This window comes from Plectropomus leopardus, chromosome 18 (genome assembly GCF_026936395.1).
Source record: "Plectropomus leopardus strain MGB_pleo_1.0 chromosome 18, ASM2693639v1, whole genome shotgun sequence".
Lineage (NCBI taxonomy): Eukaryota > Metazoa > Chordata > Actinopteri > Perciformes > Serranidae > Plectropomus > Plectropomus leopardus.
In genome coordinates, this window is record NC_142193.1 from 8,617,208 (window position 1) to 8,637,034 (window position 19,827).

The 19,827-nt window shown below is 38.5% G+C and overlaps 2 protein-coding genes across 2 annotated transcripts; both read right to left on the minus strand.

Annotated features, from left to right (window-relative positions):
• Positions 1–605: 605 nt before the first annotated feature.
• Positions 606–13,598, minus strand: bcat2 (branched chain amino acid transaminase 2). Its single transcript, XM_042504706.2, has 11 exons — positions 12,921–13,598; positions 11,091–11,162; positions 10,482–10,682; positions 10,125–10,235; positions 6,981–7,100; positions 6,589–6,752; positions 3,820–3,962; positions 3,598–3,683; positions 3,058–3,198; positions 2,604–2,678; positions 606–2,158 (listed from the first exon to the last, which is right to left on the minus strand). The coding sequence occupies exons 1-11, from the start codon at positions 12,936–12,938 to the stop codon at positions 2,117–2,119; spliced, it is 1,173 nt and encodes a 390-aa protein (XP_042360640.1). The 5' UTR covers positions 12,939–13,598; the 3' UTR covers positions 606–2,116.
• A 137-nt stretch (positions 13,599–13,735) lies between these two features.
• hsd17b14 (hydroxysteroid (17-beta) dehydrogenase 14) lies at positions 13,736–19,792 on the minus strand. Its single transcript, XM_042504707.2, has 9 exons — positions 19,473–19,792; positions 19,350–19,388; positions 18,627–18,724; positions 18,180–18,246; positions 17,990–18,081; positions 16,654–16,758; positions 16,499–16,566; positions 15,515–15,611; positions 13,736–14,325 (listed from the first exon to the last, which is right to left on the minus strand). Exons 1-9 carry the CDS (start codon positions 19,552–19,554, stop codon positions 14,179–14,181), a joined length of 795 nt encoding a protein of 264 aa, XP_042360641.2. The 5' UTR covers positions 19,555–19,792; the 3' UTR covers positions 13,736–14,178.
• Between the last annotated feature and the right edge of the window lie 35 nt (positions 19,793–19,827).

Genomic DNA, 19,827 nt, shown 5'->3' on the forward strand with positions numbered 1-19,827 from the left:
CCTCTAGCAATATACAATATACTAATGAATTATGTTTTTATGTAGTTTTTGACAACATACTATGATATGCCATTTTTATGTCATTTTGTACGACACATATTATAGTATGACATTTTTATGCTTTTTTGAAATCTGTCAGTCATTTCTTCTACTAGGAAATATCTGACCCCTGTCACTGTGAGAAATATATTATTTGTTCCATATTCATACATGAAGAAAGTATTAGACTGGAAACAGCTAGTTCTGTCCAAAGCGTAACTAAACACATCTTGCAGTACCTCTAAAGCTTTCTATATTGGACTAATGTAACTGATATGTGTGATCCGTACAAGATCAAAAAACAAAGAAAAAAAATTAACCTTTTTGGGACTGTAGGAGCTCTGCAGATATATCTCTCACTGCAAAATGAAAAATGTGGAAAAAAGAATAATTTTGAGATCACATTAAATCAACAGTATTTTGACATTGCAAAAAAAAATGATTTGAGAAAATAAATATAACTCAACGATGAATAAAAAAGATGCCTTTTTTTGCAACTTAGCACCTGAAAAAATTACCAGTGATGGACACCTTGAAAGCAAAACAACTTAAGTACAAAACATGGCTGAACTTAGATCAGGTTTATTGTAAAAACATTAAAGCCATGTAAAAGTTACAGCACATTTAAAAAACTAAAAACAACTAAAGGCTGACAAAGAATCCAGCTACATCCCCTAGTGCACAAACGAGAAAACAAAACATCAACAGCAGCTTAAGATCCACAGAACAACAAGCTAACAGACTGAGGTCAGGCACTTAGACAGAAGAGAGGGGCAGGTATGTGTCGTGTGTGTGTAAAAATGAAAAATACATTCAAAAGTGAGGGAAACCGCAGAGGGAAGGACATGAAGCCAGGAATACAGCACAGTACTTTGGAAGACAGTCGGCCTAATTTCACATCAAAACGAGGGGAAAATATATATTTGAAAACCTTTGAAATAACAACACTATTTGTTGTATTGTTTTCATAATGATTACACACAAACTAGTGCAGGAGTCACTGCCAGTCTGTAACAGTCCTCTTCTACAGCATGTCGTCCTCTCATTAGACCTTCTTAATCTCAAGTTTTTTGTGCATTCTTAACAAACAAAACCAACAAAACAAAAAAATTCTGTTTCCTCTCTTAAATAGTTGACTCACACTCAAAATACAAACCTGACATTAAACAAGGTCAGTGCAAACTCTGGGTTCAAAGTGACGTGGCCCCATAAAACTAACAGCATTACTCTCTTAGATCATTATGTACACGACAGAAACAAAACATTATCCTATGATGCACTTGATCACATGTAACAGTTAAAAGGTATTCAGAGAAAACGCCACAGGTTGTTGCAAGAAGTACAGCTTATTGTCACTACAAGTTTTTCATTTTGTGAAATATATGTTAATACATAATTTCATGAGAAACAGCAAGTATAGATTACGTGCCCCAAGTAACTGTCCTACACATCAAATATGTAACCGCTTTAATATTGCAAATATTTCACCTCCTACTACTGAAACACGTCAGTTTGTGCCTTTTTTTGTTAATGCCAGAATGAGGCGTTAGTGAAAATGAATGTTTGTGCTATTAGGTATAAGCAAAGTCCTCGTGAGGCATTTATCCAAGTGAAAAAAAGGGAAAACACTTGAATAGAATGTATCCTTTTTGCAAGTTAACCCATTTAGATTAGAGATTTGAATGTGCTCATGTTAACATGTCACCAGCAGCCATGTTTCCTTATCTGGCTGCTTGAATTGTTTCTTCCAAAGACAGCTGTTTTTTTCAGCTTTGCATACCTCGAGGTTAAGGGTCAAGTCAGAACATTGCATATTGTTGTTAATATTGCTTTCCAAAGCGAGACATTCAAACCACCAACCGTTTTCCTATGAGAGTCCATGACAAGAGAAACCTGTTAGAGTTGCCTGAGAAGGCCGACAGAGAGAGGCGTTTGTCTCCTCGGTTGGGGAATAAGCAGGAGTGCATTAGTGGGTTGAGAGTTTGGGGTGGGGGTGGGGGTGGGGGGGGCTGCTGGTCGTCCAAACTGGAATCATGGGACTAACTGTTGATACAACTGGCATGTGCAATAAGGCCGTTTAGACAACCAGTGGTGCCCATTCGCTTGGTTTGCGTCCATACTGAGTGAAACAAGAAAGCAAGAGCGAAAAGAAAAAAATGAACACACAGAAATGTAAAAGTAAAAGATGCCTGATAAGACGTTTTAAGTTTTTATTTTGTAGTGTTACATTGTTTTTCCCCTTTTTGACATTTCATATACTAAATGAATAATCCAACAAAAAAAATTAGATTAATTAAAATAACTTGTGCGGCCCTGATTCAGTCACGGACTCTTGAAATAGAGTGCAATATAAATCCTAAACAGCAGTGAGAACGTTGGACTTTATACTGTCACATGACAGTTTTTCCTTAATAAAAATTACAAGCCAATTTTAAAAAAACTGGTAATTTCTGAAAGTAAAGTAACTAATATAATCCCTTTTGCTGCCACTGGGAGGCGACGACATGCAACTCTGCCTGCAGCCCAAAGACGCTGATGCATATTGAACAGTGTAGTGCACTTACCTGAATATCAGTAAGCTCTTTGTAGAACCTCTTTGCCAGGTCCGGACCGTTCTGCATAGTGGGGATCTCATATGTCTAAGAGACAGAGAGAGAGGCCAAAACTGATATTACAGTTATTGTTCTTACAGATATACAATAAGTGGGTTAACATGCACTTAGATAACAAGATTACAGTCATCTTTCATTAGTAAAGTGATGTATTACACATCATGTACAATGAGGACTGGAGTAAAGGAGATATCTGACTGTTGATCTGCTGCATGTATACACAGATTTAGGGTAACCAGTGTTTACCTGGTTTCTCTGAGCAACCTTATTCTTACAATGCATATAAAGGCACTGAATAGAACAAGAAAAGATGGTAATTTTCTAAAAGAAGATGCAGAACAGCATCATCATCATTTGCATTTGCAAAGAAGACATAAAAAGGACACAACACAGGGTGAACCCCTACCTTTCCTCTGTAGAGGAGGCTGCCCACAGGACACACAACGCAGGCCGTCCCCGCTCCGAACACCTCCTTGACCCTCCCGGCATCAAGAGCCCCTAGCAGCTCCTTCATACCCATTGTGCGCTCCGTTACCTTGAACTCACCCTGACAGGCACATGGTGAACATTAAGTTTAATTATCTGCTGCTAATCTGACCGCCACACTCTGGTTGTGCTTTTGTAAACTTTGAAGTTTTGAGGGATTGGCAGTCACACTTCTTCTACATTAATGCTCAACACCGGAGCCCCTCAGGGCTGTGTGCTCAGCCCCCTCCTGTTCACACTGTACACCCATGACTGCACTCCCACACAGCAGGAGAACTCTACTGTGACGTATGTAGACAACACCATTATCATCAGCCATATTATAAACGATAAATAGTTCATACAGGGAGGACAATATTGGACAACATTACATGACAATGACTCTTTTATACCATTTGCAAAGACATGGTATCATATGACTTTTTTTTGCAATTTTGATAGTCTGTGTGTTTGGTCTTACCCAGCCTCTGGCCAGGTCCAGCAGAGACTGTCTGGTGACTCCTGGGAGAATGATGCCGTCCAGAGGAGGGGTACACAACTCCATCTCTGCAGACACACAAACACTTTTATCTTTATTAAGATGGCAACAAGACAATAGTAGTGCACCCAAAACACCTGGAACAACATGAATTCATGGATTTCAGCAACAATTAACAAAGATCAAGACAGAAAAGAGTCACACCTCCTTTGTCATTGGTCCAGTAGATGAAGAGGTTCATGGTGCCGACCTCAGTGATCTCCTCCTGCTCCCCATACAGCCACAGGACCTGCTGACAGCCACGCTTCACCGCCTCGTTCTGCACTGCTATCGTAGGGCCGTAGTTACTGGAGTGAGTAAAAATAAACCAAAGACATGACTGTCAGGACAGGGACAAAGGACAAATACTATAGATGCCAGCTTCCAGAGATCATTTTAGTGTTTGCTTTAATCATTTTCCAACAGTTTCCTTGTTGGTGCACTTTTTTCCTATATTTGTACTATGTGTAAAATATCTAAGGCTATGATACAACGAGAAGCACTTTGGATGGTTCAAAGTGGCATTAGTGTTTCAAGGTAATAAACGAAGACAGAGGTGTTTTTTCCTGCCTTATGACATTGAACCAACACCAACAGACAGGTGTTTATGTTGAGAGGGAATCATGGTGGTTACAGATACCACCAATGTGAACAACAGAGGACTCAGAAGAAACATTTTGGTTGGTTAAGAGATAAAAGCAAACAAACCAGACTGCATTAAACCTCCTTAAATAAATAAACAAGGAGTCACCTATTTCATCATCCTGTCGCTGAAATTAAAGAACATCCTGTGAAACACACTGCATGATCTCTGGAAACAAGATATCCTTCTGACAGCAAAGATTTACATAAACAATGACACTAACAGTTAAGGTCTCAGGTGATCAGCCCTAGTGTGAAAATCTGTTGTCTTTTTCCATGTGTCAGTAGATGTTTCTAGCTAACATGTCAGCAAAAGAGAAGAGTTTTTTTTTTTTTTTTTAAAAAGCCCAATATTTTGAAAAGTGTCATAAGGCAAATTATAAAAAATATATAATATATATATAAAATACTATATGAAAATATATATATATAGAATAAAATACATTTTTTATATATATAAAAAAATTAAAAAACAAAAACAAAAATCACAATGTTACATTATGAAAAGAGAAATGAATAGTGTAAGATGTCAAAGAATATTTTAAAGTCATAGTGTAGTTGGTATGTCTTAATAAAAAGGTCATAATACAGTAGTATTTTTTTTTAAAAAAAGGGAATAAAAAGACTATGTTACAGTGTGGTCAGCGGACCAGTGGCCCCTGAATGTAACCTGAAATGCATGCATTTTATTGTAATCATCTGCAATCCATTCAATCCCCAATACAATACAATACAATCCCCGGCTATTGCATCAAACTGTGTGAGCTTTCCACAAACACATATCCAATAGACATGATCATATTCTGAGCTATGACCCTGAAATATCCATCCTGCGGTCCTGTGACTGCTGCTGCTGCTGCTAAATCTGTCCTGATAGCTGAAGTGAGAGCAGATTTTGTTGGTTTAGTGAGTCGAGTGGCTGCTCGCTGGCGTTATGTAATCACAGTGGAGCAGGGCAGGCCTGTGATTAGAGGCTGTGTGGAATGAGTCCAGATTACAGTGATGGTATCTGGAGAGTTTATACTGGACCCTTTAACAGCACACTGAGAAAGACTCTCCCACTGTGAAATAGTTACAGTGTTGCCATCTGTAATGTTCGTAGATTTTTTAGGCTTGTTTTTTTGTTGCACTTTTCTAACGTCATTCTTTTAAAATAAAAATTGGTTACATTTTGCTCAACAGACCTTTGACAGTCTGTAATTTCATAGCAGGAGAAGCGACAAGTTTAAAGAGGGCTCTGTTCCACTGAACCACTTGTGTTTGACGAGTCAAACTGGTCAGACCACTCAGACATTTTCACTTGTCATACACAGATTTGACTGATTTTTTATTAATAAAATCAATGGGTTTAATTTCATTATTTTCTCCTTCATCTTACATTATGCATTTTATGTATTCATTTTTTATTCTTATTTTATCTTTCTTTTACTAGTTTTTTTCGTATTTTATTTTTACATGCAGGTTTTAGTGTGTCTTTGTCTTGTATGTCTTTTGATGTGAAGCACTTGGTGTGTGTAATTGCTTTCTTGTAAAGCACGTTGGGCTGCATTTCTTGTGTGAAATTAGCTATAAAGATAAAGTTGATTATTATGATAATTGAGTAGATCTTTTGTTCCACCTTCTCTCTCTCTTTTCTTGGCACAGTGTGGCCCAACAGGAGCCGGCTCTGTGGCTGGCTTCTCTGCGCTTCATGAGCAAAGCGGAAAATCCAAATACTTGTACTCTGTCCAGACCCACAGCTGAATAAAAACACAGCCGGGGTGTAAAGCACGCCAGAAACTTCACCCAGCCATGACAGTAGTAGACAGCAGATAGACTACTTGTGCAGATGTATATATAAAGTTTTGTCTGTTTTCTTACTCTTCTCAAATTTCAAAACATCTCATAACCCATGGTTCAGCACAAATTCTTAAACCGATTCACGGGCAACCAGCTTGTTTTTACTTAAATTTAAGAGCTACACATGAACGACCCCTCTTACATTTTTATGACATTGGGTGTTGTGCTTGAAGCACTCGTACAAACAGATTAAATCTGAATAGGGACACTCCGGTGATTGAGGAGAGCTTGTCATATGTCGATAGTGGAAACAGAAACCATCATATAGCAATTTAAGTGAATCTCTGCTAATGATCACAACTTGTGAATGAATACTGTACTGACAAAAAGTGACATTCATCGACTGACATGGAGGTGACTGGTGGAGGGATGTGACTTGCCAAGTCTGTGGATGGAGTGCTTTTAATAATTATTACATAATAATATAAGATTGAGGGGATAGTTCAAACTCACCCTCCCATCTTATAGGCCCCGACGCCTCCTTGCCAGGCCCTGACAAACGAAGGGTCCGCCAACAGAGAAACAGGGTTAAAGGACCCTGTGGCGAAGTAAGGTCCCACTGGGCCGATGATGACAAAGATCATAGCCTGTCCTGCCCGAGACACGCCGAGGGACGGCTGGAGGAGGGGGGAAGGAGGGTGAGGAAGAGGAGCAGACAGGTAATCAGGAGCAGGAAGTCACTCTGTGTGACAGTAATGAGAGTATGCAGCACTGTATTCCAGCCACAGTTAACTACAGCTCATTTAATCTCTCCTGATGAGACGGGTACCTGCTGAGGTGACCAAAAACCGTCAAACGTGTCACTGCAGCAGGAATACATAATCCCTTTCTGAGCCAAAGCTCACCTCAGTTCCTATGAAGGTGGGTCTGATGTAGAGGCTGGCGTCCTGGGAGAAGGGAACCCAGTCCTGGTCCACCTCCACCAGCTTCCTGATGCACTCCAGCAGTTCACCTTTATCAAACAGCTACAGAGAAAAAGAAACAGGACATTAACCTTAAACTAAAAACTTTTCCGCACTGAATAATGATATCAATTATGTTATATTGTTTTTGAAGTCAAGCCAACTGAACCATCTCTACTGTTCGGTTGAGACATGTTACGCAAAAAAAAATTTTTTAAAAATCGCTTTGTCTTTAAATAGTCTTAGTTTTCATTAGTAACTGAAAAAGTCACACCAGACAAGGCTCTGTGAGATGGGATTTTCAAATCTATTTTTATGCTATATTAACTATTTATACTTTAGTGTCAGAGGAGCTTAATGAACAAACTAATGTAACCTTATACAAAAAATAAAAGTCTAAAAAGAGTTAAATCATTTTTTTAACAGTTCATTTGTCCTTTTATGGTAAAGGCAGTGAAGCTAAGATGCAATAAAGACTGACTATTTACTATAAAATAAAAAAAATTGGGATAGTTGTTGTTAAATTATACAATGAATGATACATATTTTATATACGCTAGAATAATTCCACTAAGTATGATTGGTTTTTTTTTACTGTCTAAAGCCGCATTCAACCAACAATATAATTCTAATTTTATGGTAAAGATAGTGATGCTAAAATATTCATAACTGTTTTTATAAAATAAAAAAGGATGAGTATTTACTGTTGTTAATACCATATATATTTAATGTTATTCCATTATATATTTGATTTTTTTTAAAAATCAGTATAATTTTTCATCAATTCTAAGGTTATGATGACATTATTGCCCCAAGTAAATAAAAAATGCAAAAAATAAAATACAATCTCCTTGCTTTTACTTAGTATAGACATTAACGATAAAAAAACAAGGGACATATGTGTACTACCCATGCACACCAAAGACTTTGATCTGAAATAATCAATACTAATCAAATGACCTTCAAGGGGATTATTACCAGATTTGTACCTTAAAATGAGGCTGTTCAACTTTTAAGGGAAGAAATTACATCAATTTGATAATAACAAGTCTTACCTGTTCTGGTATGGCCAAGTGGCAAATATTATAACTTTGTAACTATTGTAACTGACATTAGTGAGACACTTTGTTGACTTTATAATCTTTCTTTACTTGTGCTTCTATGTGTTTTAGCAGTACATGACAAACAGCCTCAGGCTCCACCTCTTTGATGACAGCACCAAAATTAATTCACCTTTTGGTGAATTAATTTTGGTGTAGGTGTACTAGAGAAGAGCTGTGCAACTTGATTTAATTTCGCATTAAAGCTCATGTTGCTCTGCACCTCACTGTTACATGTAGCATTTTACAGACTAATATTTCAATGTCTTAAACACAAAAATTAAACTTTAAGTCATTTTTTGAGATGTTCATTTGTGTAAAATGTGGTGCAACAGTAGCACAAGCAAAGGAGAGCTAATAAAGTCAGCGAACTCGTTTAGTAACATCATATACGATATGATATCTACCTAAAGTTTGCAATAACACTGTCGAACATTAGCCACCTTAGACTCCTTTTCATACTCGTCCAAGACTGTAACAGCAAAACACAACAAAGACTGGCTTCAGACCATGTGACAGAGGTACATCATGTGTGACATACATGATGTACCTCTACCTCCACGGTGTCCTGGACACCCAATGAAGCATTAACTCTTGCAGCAGGGTGGTGTTGCTCTGGGTGGAAAGCCTAAACTGGGCATGATGCCAAGCAGTTGCACAACACTGTAAAAGATTAATAGTTTCAGATTGTCAGCCTGTAATGTAACCTGCCTCGCCCTGCAAACCCGGCGCTTAGCAACACACAACTGTCATAGCTAGTTTCAGACAGAACACAGTTGTCATTTTCACAGTCAGCACTCACTTGTGCCCATCTGTGCACTCATGGGCGTGTAGGTTTTAAAATGTGAACATAGCAGAGATCAGAGCAGAGCTACTCTCCATTAAGAGAAATGCTGAGCACATTTACGCACAAGGAGCAGCCTAACTTCATTAGTTATTTCAGAAGCTAAAATATTAGTTCTGTTTCTTCTGTCACATTAATAACTACAGTTTTAAGTTTTGCTGTTTAAATGTATTTGCTACAGTGACATTACCTCTAATTTGCCAAATCCGCCATGTTAATATCAGCGCACCAGCTGCAGACGCATCTGGCTTTTGGACGATGACAATATGATTGGTTGATTTCATATCACACTAAAAACACACCTATAGATGAATTAATGGACTAAATACAACCTTGCCCCTTGCACCTTAGTTTGTGCCTGGATCATGCACTGTTTAACTAGCAAAAGGAAAAGTGGATACGCAACAAAGGCACTTGCACCGTGTACTTTAGACCTTGCAGTATGGACCATTTTAGTAGATCCCAAGAATCCCAAAAGAATCATTCAACATTCAGTCAAACTGTGGCATGATGCAGAGGGGCTGTGTTGGTTTGGGCATTAACCTGTGGAGTTTGGAGGATGAAGTCCAGTTTGAAGGCTTGGTTTAACACGCCTCACATGATTGTACAACATTGAGAAGTTCATCACAGCAGCAGTAAATTAACACTGTAGTACGAGACCTTGATATGTGCCTGCACGCACTCAACCGGCCGGTTACTGTGCACTTTGTGCGATCACTTTGCACTGCGCTAAAACAAGACACCGTAATTTTGGTGTTAGGCTGGCTTTCCCAGTTTTAGTGAGAGCTCAGATCGAAACCAACTCTACATTGGTGGGAATGTTCTGCTTCAGGTGCCAGTGAGGTAATAAAATAAGATCCAGAAAGTCCAGTTTGAGTAAAACATTAATGAATGAAAAACTTAATCAGACACCATAGTCCTGCACGTTGATCTGAACGTGACTTTATGTGTCTCATGATGTACTCAATGCTGTTTCAAAGGTTTTTACACTCTGGGTGAACAACTGCTTAAACGACCAGTCAAGCATATAACACCAAAAATTGGCTTCATCCCAGGTACACACCACCGCCCAACATGAAAGACCTGACACAAGCAGAAATCCTCACTGAGGGTTTCTGAGGACATGATCGAGCACAAACTCACAGGAAGGCAGCTTCTGTCTGCGCTCCGATGCATCCTCTCCATGTTCAGCATCGGTCTGAAGAGGCGGATGTGGTTGTCGACTCCACGGAACGCCTTCATGCCTTCAAATAGCTGGAGAGAGGACCGAAGAAAAACTTTAGTTATGATTTCAATGTAACAGACTGTTAAACTCTTACTGAGCTCATGGGGCAAACCTGCACAGAAAGTTTCTTTCCCTATTTTATTCATTCAGTTGACAATTTTTGGCATTTCCAGGCCAAATTGTGCATGAAATATCAGTTTGTTACCACTTTTTAATAAAAGTATTGGTCTTGCTGCACCCAACGAAAACATCAGAAATAAGGGAACTCCTCTCACCTCTATGGAGTAGTGCAGTGCAGAGCTGGCAGGGTGCAGTGACAGGTTCTGGAAAGGTTTGATCTTTGGAGCATCCCAGCCGCCCTTCTCTGACCAATTGATGGTCAACATGTGGTCGGAGAACTGTTTCCCAAACACCAAGGTGGAGGGGTCCGGCTTCGACTTGCATTCTGAGTTGCGTTCTATGACGAGATCTGCCGCCTGAGATGGAGAGGACCGAGCGAGCCGAAGACGGGTGGAGAGAAAAAGAAGCAAGACGGGACAAGAGCAGAGCAGCCGACGAATACAGCGATTGTTTTTAAATCATCATTATTAACAGAGCATGCTTTAAAAGGACAATTAGTTGAGCTTTATGAAGAGTCGATAAGCTGACTTAACTGGTGAATTAAGTGCAATTAATGAAGTTCAATTAAACTGAATTAAATGATTACAACAGGCAGACAGTGAGGGAAAGAGAAAAAGAAAAGTTAGGCAAGTTGAAGAGACAAACTCCTCTTTTGAAGGTTGTCACTTCTTTCTTCACAAAATACACTGCTCTGACATGTACAGACAAACATGCAGTCAGGCCTCACCTGGTAACAAATAAAATGTTTACGTTTTGCTCATTACCTTAAAGGAGCTGGCGAACCGCAGTGAGCCAAAAGAAAAGGGGAGGGCCTGAACAAGTCGTCCATGAAGTGCCTGCAAATGAAACGCAACCAAAATCTTTGCCATAGTTCTAATAATAATACATGTAAATGTTTTACTAACACCATGCAGTAATAATTCATAAGATCCATTGTTTTTCCAGTCAATAATTCACCCGGCCTTGCAAATATACAGGGACGCCATGTCTGACATTGTGTTTTTGTAGGTGTGTGTCTCAGCACCAATCATTTTGCATGTATGCAGCTTGTAACACCTGCCGATTAGAGACAGCTGGTGCCGAGAGCTGTAAAAAGAATCAGCACATGTGTAGGCTACTCTGCAAAAAGAGGAATGCAAGGAAAGAAACTCGATGATCTTATGAGGGTGAAAAAAAAGGTGAAATGGAAAAAGATATCTGCACCAATAACCAAAAAGATGCCACCAACAATAATGGCTTGCTGTTGGAAAATTCTACTTGGAGACGCCCCTGGTGTACTGACTAAGAGAGAAAGCAAGAAAAGTTTGTTTGTGCCACATGCTTTGATAGCTTTTTAGTTTGCATGTAAATTCTGTTCCTTTCCTGGTACTATGAGGTTAGGCTGTGAAGGATATTATATTCATTGTTGTTTAATTTCTCTATGGTTGAATTGCTCTGGCAGTTACAGGCTTGTGAAACATGCTGTGCTTTTGTTTATTCCATAATTAATCTTAATTGCTGGTAGTTTTTCCCAGTAGTTAAATATCCTCATTGTGGTGGCTGACTTTACTAACATGCCTATCATGCCATGTGGTCACATTCTCATGCAGTGGCCTAAGGAACAGCATAACTGATGCTTTAGTAAAGTTTAGCAGGGACTCTGGTGCAGAAGCCTCTGTGTGCACTTCTGTTCAACTGATGATGCAAGTTCTGTCTTCATTACATCAATGAGTTTGTTACATAAGTTATCCATATTTTTGCAGTGACGTTGGTAAAATGCACGTGAGTCATGAAATTTGATCCTCCTTATGTTAGTTTGGCCCCACAGTCTGGAGTGAGAGTAAAATTAGCAAATGCTGGCTTGCGTTTGTGGTTAGCCTTAAAATTAATTATAAACCAGCAGTAAACTAATTTATTTTCATATGTCAAACGCGAAGTATAAGCATAATGAGTTAATAATATACATATACACTTTACCCTTGCCATTTCCTGTGGATAAGCATCAGAACTACCCCAAGATGTAAGATACCTTCTCGCCGCAGACCAAACTCTGTTCACAAATTTGACAATTCAACGAAAACTTACTTACGGCGTCGCTTACAAATTACATAGAAACAAACTCACGACTACTCTCGCGTCAGAAGCATATGTTATTCAATTCGGCATATTTATCATCTAGCAGTCATCTAACTAACTTGCCTAACACCGTCCAGCAAAACGCGGAAGATGGTAAACTATGTAACGTTTGGTAACTTCATTATTCCATAAATTAAGGTCTTACTTGTTGACTGTATGTCTGCTGAATTCGTTATCGCACCATGAACAATTAAGGAAAAGACTGGTCTTGTTTTTGACGGGGATTAATTTTTTTCTCGAAAACAGGAGAGTTTTAATAACCACATTTCAGCATGGAGTTTGGTCTAATGACCTTTCCACGCTGCTTTGTTTTGTCACCCTCGGTACTGGCGGGACACACAGAATAGACTATTTCGGGAACTTTGTTATCTTTCTCGGTCATTATCCGCAGATTTATTGCTACTTTAGATGAATCATTTACCAGACAGTCAACATAAACACACAATAAACATCAAACAGACATCGGTCAATGAACTCACCGTCCGGAGGGCTGCCATCTCCGCTACGTAACGACGATAAACGGGATTATCTGCCCGTGTGGAAACAAACGCTCAAAGTCAACTTGAGTTCCGCTTTGAAATACGAGACGCTCTTCGGCTGAGGTGAAGCCTGAAACCTCCCCAACATAAAATGCCCTTCGTGATATTTTATCTTTATCGGAAACACTTGGCACGTCTATTTCATATAACGTTACAAGCGATTTGCGATTTTCTTTTATCTACTTGTTTTGGGTCAATACTTGAAAATCTATCGGACTGCTCGATGAGAAGACACAAATACATCAGAGGAGGGAAACCACAAAAATCAATTTTATAATAGTCTAGTAATAATATTTCATCCAGGAAGTCTTTAAAGGCGTGACAAAAGCGTAATGTCTGATTGGTGGGCACCATCAGAAAAGTGAGGTTATTTGAGGTCAGAGAGGTTGCCGCTGATTGGTCGGATGGTGGGGAGTGGTGCAGGTCTCCTTACACAGTTGGTCAGGATGCCAAAATTTAAAGCTGACTGATCTCAGAAAGCTAACTTACTAAACTAAATCAATGCAATGTCACTTTTACAACCATTAAAGGTCCCATATTATGCTCATTCTCAGGGTCATGCTTATATTGTGGATTTCTAATAGAACATGTTTAAATGGTTAAATGTAAAAAAAAATAAATTAAAAAAAAGCACTGTTTTTATCAAATTGACTATCTGAATATATCTTTATGCAGCCCTCTTTCTGAAATGCTCAGTTTTTCATATACACTCCAAAACATCCTAACAGGAAACACAAAGGGACTCATTTATATAGTTTAAGTTTTAAAGTACTTTTAATTAAGTAGCTTATAGTTGTGACATCACAAATTCGTGGAAATCCTGAAGGCTCTTTAACAACCCAGTTTCTGAATAAGGTCTGTGTGCATTTCTGTGGGTATTGAGCATTTTGATACTTCCTTAGTATTCACACAGCATCAATACCTGCTTTATATTAAATAAGTCATGGAAATCTGATTTTTTTTTTTTTTTTGTAATATGGGACCTTTAAGAATTTGCCTTTGTTTTTATTTCCTCTTAATATTTTGAATATGTGCTCAAGACACAAATGCATATTCTTGTGAGCAAAATCTACCTGGAAATAACCCTGATTCTGATTTATTTTAGTATTATTACCAGTGCACTTTTTCAGCATTTATCAATTTAATCTGTTTAATCAGCTGTTCCAGGACAACAAGGACGCTGTGGTGTTCAGGACAGTTAGGATGGAATCTGACTTTTGATGCCATAGTTGAGTTCGGCTCCTCCGCTACACAGCAGGTCAATCCCAGTGCAAAAAGTAGCATCAGCAGCGAGAAACAAAGCAGCCAGACCACACTCTTCTTCTGTCCCCATACGACCCAGCAGCTGTTGGACAAAGACAATGTGTCACATCCAATTTCTGTTTACTTTCCAAAAGCATGTGTTTGTATTTGCTTCACGTCATTCCCTTCTGTTTTTCCTTGTTCTTTAGGCTTCTGTAGCTGTTGCTGCTGCACTGTGTTATTGCATAGTAAAAAGCAGCTTATTGGCCACTAAACTATTGGCCTTAGGGAAAAAAAGATGCATATAAAATTTTTTCTGGAAGGGTCCTCTTATGTTTCGTCGCTTCCAGGAATTGACAAGATCCTTAAAGTTATATACACAAGGCTCTAGGCTAAAAACTACAGATTCACAGACTTAAACTCTGTCAACCCAAAGCTGAGAAAAACTCCCTTTATCATCATTACCTGAACACCTGAAAAAAAGTTTATAAAATAACCCTTCTTCGCTATTAACCCTGCAGCTAATTCCTTGAAATAGAAAAGAAGACCAGCATTTCAACAACCAAGCAATGAATCACATTTAAATCTATAAAATGAAATTATTTGCTTTCATTCCACCACTATAAGTAATGAAGCGCAAGCTGACACTCTTTAGTATCACATGGTGGTGCCTTCTCTTCATTGTTTCAGCCCGTCTGCTTCAAATACCTTCTCTCTGACTGGAATGAAAGGAAAACTGTAATTTGCACACCAACAACAACAAAAACAGCCTGTTGTAGAAACGCTCTCTATTTAGATCCAGGATTGAGGGGGTTAAAATTTACAACCCAATAGAGCAGTCGCTGTGCATGGCAGTTTGGATCATTTACACAACAATGTTGCCTGAACTGTAGGCTGCCTTTAGGTTTTTACAGTGGAACATGGAGGATTAACTGACTTTTTGCAAAAATCTTATCAGTAGCAGTTCAGCTACTGCAAAAGCTCAGAAGAAACCAACAGCTTATCTGCAAGTGAAAAGAAGTGGTTTAGTGCGTTTGAGTGTGTGTGCGTGCGTGTGTGTGTGTGTGTGTGTGTGTGTCTGTGTGTGTGTGTGTTATCAGTTCTGAAAAGAAAAAAATGTTAATATTTTTATTCTTGGACAGCCACATAACTATGTCTTTCTTTTTCAGTTTCCAAAGTATTTGTGCCATTCCCTAACCTCCCCAAACACATTTAGATCACTTCCACTGTAAACATGTTCCACATCTTTCTAGTCCTATGTAGGAACCCTTGGTTCCACCGTGAGAACTTGCCTGAGATTGTTCTCCCATTTTAATGGCTGCTGCAGCATCCGGTGTCTGTCCTGCTAATTCTTTCCACAGAGGTGTCAGCACATTACCCGGAGAGAGGCTGCAATAAACGGCAGACAGCATTATTACATTACATTATAATACATGAGATAAGAGAGGATACTGTTAGATTTGTAGATTTTAATACTGTACTGTAAAAGAGTACACAATCATTACTCAGCTCAAGCATAGTTGTCAGAAATATGGTGGTTACAACATCTTAATGCATTGCCGTGTGATATTTTTGACACTAATAAGCAGTGGTGAAAACAACTAAGTACACTTACACCACTGCTGTATCTAAGAACAAATCTGAGGTACTTGTACCTCACTTGAGTATATTTATTCTATGCTATTTCAGAGAGAAATATTGTACCTCTTACTCTAGTGACTGATATAGTTACATTTCAGATTATTATTTTATATTATATTTTTATTAACTTCCTACCAATTGACTTACCTGTGGTAAGTTTATAAAATACAGTTCACTGCATAAATAAACCAGTTGTTCCACCTTAAACCTTAAAGCTTGTGACCCAGTGTAAAAAAACAAAAACAAGAACTCAGTTTGACAACAGTCAACTTCCATATCTCGTACAGGGTTCATTAAAATAACTGTTTGAGTCCCAAAAAGGTAAACTTATTAAATACTTTATAAAAAACACAAACATGTGAGAAATATCCAAAAATAAAAACAAACTTTTATTTCAGATCTTGGTATTTTTTCTTTTCTCTTCTCTCTCTCTCTCTCTCAGAAATTAATCTCACAATCCCTAAGAGTTATTTGCCTACCCTTTGGAGGGGCCCGACCCCTAGGTTAGAAACCACTGGACTAACCTAACTGTATGTAAACTAGTAAAAACTAGACCCCTCTCTTGCAGCGACACAAGTACACATTGATGCATCAGTATTAACAATCTAATAATGTGGCAGTGCAGTTTCGCTCACCAGTTCACTCTCACATTGTAGCGACTCTCATCCACGGCCATCGCCTTTGTCATGGAGATTATCGCCCCCTTGTGGAGAAAACATCACATTACAGGACTCTTCTTTCTCTTCGGCTGAGATTTAAGGAATACTTGTTAACTGGAGGATGAACTCACCTTGGTGGCAACATACGGTGCAGCATCTTTCTGACCGATGGTTCCCACCAGACTGGAAATGTTAATGATGTTTCCCTGACGCTGTCGTAGGTACGGCAACGCATACTGAAGAGAGAGGGAGACTTCTGAGTCATTGTTTATCAGTCAGTCTATCTATCCATCCATCCATCCATCACAAACTGATAAATTAATCTAAAATGCATAATAATTTACAATTAAATCACTACTGAATACTTCATGTTGGAGCTAAATTTAAAGCACTTAATGTTCTACTAAAAATGTCACTGATCTGAATCAATTTAAATATTCCTCATGCACAATAATATTTCACTATTATTCCAAATACAACAATATTATGAATTTGCTGCTGGTCATGTAAGCAGCATATTTTGTTCGGATATTTCAAATTCTGCCTTTTTACAAATTGAGCTTTTTCTGAATATGACACGTGGGATTTGCCGGTATAATTTGGGTTTTAGGAGCATTCTTTGGACATGTATATTGCTCATTCAGAATATTGGTCTCAGTTGGAGTTTTTACTGTTATCTGCGACACTTGGCCTCGTCCATGTTTACTGTCAGCTCTGTACGTTGTCATGGATGCATTGCACACAAACCAACTTGTCCACAGTTTGCAAGTCTGGACTAGAAATACATGATCCCCAGAAAATCCCACATTTCTAGTCAGAAGAAGAAACACACCTACTCTTAAACATTATGCAAGACTTGGATAGCAACTGATTTTTTTATATATATATATGTGAAAAATTGCAGCACTGACTTCATCAAGAGGGTGGTTAAAAGAACAAAAGAGTGAGGTTGTGTTTGCACAACTGAACAAGTCTGCCAGTGGTGGATTTTTAAAAAAAAAAAAAAAACCCTATTTTGATGCAACAAAGGAAAAATGTCAGTGTCTCCAGCTGTCACACTTTCCCACATTTAGATGTGTAAAAGGCCTGTTAGGAAACGTTAATCACAGTATGCATGTAAATGGGAATATTAGATGAATATTCATTTTCATTTGCCATGTAAACAGCTTGTATTGTCTTTTTTGGAATAAAGGCAAAAATTAAGTGTTTTGTGCATGTAAACATAGTCACTAAACAGGACTTCTCTCACATGGATAATGTGACTGACGGGACTATATAGGACAAGAGATTTTTAATTCAATGCAGGCTCCATTGTAAGTATTCAGTAGTGATTCAATTTCACAATTAAGTGTGAAGTTTCTTATAAGGGTTAAGTCTTTACACCCTTTCTTTGCTTTTATAGAAGTCAGCGTTTATGAGGGAGAGTTATTCTATGATCTGTCATTTTACACACGTTGGACACATTACTTTAGAAGCCAGGAAGTAGCTGACGAGGTTCAGATTCAGCAGATCCCTGAACTCCTCTGCTGTGGTGTCATCAGTGGGTTTATGAGGCGGGTCTGAAGACAGAAAAAAAAAAGATAAATTAAGTATGAAAGCATCTTCACGACTTTATCATCCCATCTGTTGGAGGACAAGAAGGAAGTGTGAGACTCACGCCACCCTGCGTTGTTGACCAGGCAGTCAATGTGTCCATAATGCTCCACTGTGACTGCAACTAGTCTCTGTGGGAGAGACAGTCACACCATTTGCATGCAGACAAGAAACCAGTTTTCGAACAAAACACTGCGCTTCAACCAGTTCAGCAAACCAGAAGCTTGAGTAAACACTGAACTGGTTGGAGCTGAGACAAAAGAGAATGAGAAGTGAGAAGTTTTCCAAGAACAAGAATGAGGCAATGGGGAAAAAAGCTTGACTTCCTTTTGAGATTAAGTCTTTAGTTTTAACTGGACATCTGTATCTTTGAATCGTTTGGTCTTGAGCTGAATCAGCTGATAAACAACACACCTACACACACGTCATGTGATCATCTGTTGGTTTCATAGGCGAACTGTAAATCTCTGTGCAGCATAACCAGAACAATAACACTAAAGTTGCACATCACCTTTATGTCATCTTCTTTAGAGATGTCACATGAGACAAATTTGCATGAGCCCGGCCCTGCTTTGTTCAACTCCGTCTCCACAGCCTCACCTGCTGCACCTGTGATATATGGGTGAGCGTCGTAAAATATTCACATTTTAAATTCAAGGTTTAAATTTCAGTGAAACTCCTATACTTAAGTTATAACCAGGGAAGTAACTAAGTACATTTACTCAAATACTGCACTTGAGTATGATTTTGAAATACTTTTACATAGTAATTTTCATTTTATGAGACTTTATACTTCTGCTCCACTCCATTTTGGAAAAAAAGTACTTTTTACTCCATTACATTTATCTAATGCATGACACTATTGAAGTAACCACTGATGTATAAAGTGCCTAGTATTTGCTACACATGACAAATGATAACATTTAGTAATAATATCCCATAATATAATATATTATGAATGTATTATTCTTGATAATACCACCTTTGAAGGGAAGCTGTGTTTCTGCACAATAAACACGTTTACTTTTTGTAATTTAAGTTCACTTTACTGATAATTTTGTTCTTTTTCTAAAGTTAAAAATCTGTCCTCTACCAATGATTGTGCACCTGTTGTGTACATTTAAGTCGCATCAGTCAAATACACTTACATAGTTGGTGAAGAAATGTGGTGATGCATTTTCCCATTGAATGCAGAATTTAAAAGAAAAAGCAGAATAAAAACGACTTTACTGACCTCCTCTTGCACAAAACACAACTTTGGCTCCATTCTCCACTAAAAAAGAAAAAGACGCAGGATAGTCAGTGCGCCACTCCCTGTCTGAACAAAATCAAATCCACATTAGAAAATAAACGTTACCAAACACTTTGACAATGCCCTTGCCAATCCCTTTGGATCCTCCGGTCACAATGACAACTTTGTGGTGGTATCGGAGGGACATCTCGGCTGTGATGAGGATGATGATGGTAAGTCGTAAAACGCCGCAAAGCTGCGCTGCTGTCACACAGCGCTTCTTGTAACACCGCACAAGTGGGAGTATTGATTATTTTTATTCTCTCTTTGCTCTATTTTTTCTCAGCACGTCAGCTGTCTCTCCAGTTCACACACTGTCACACAATCAGCGCAGTTTGTGTGTGAGGTTCAAAGTTCCACCAAATCATGGGGTTTGCTTTGCTGCATTCAGGTGCTGTTGGAAATCACAAAATCCATTAAA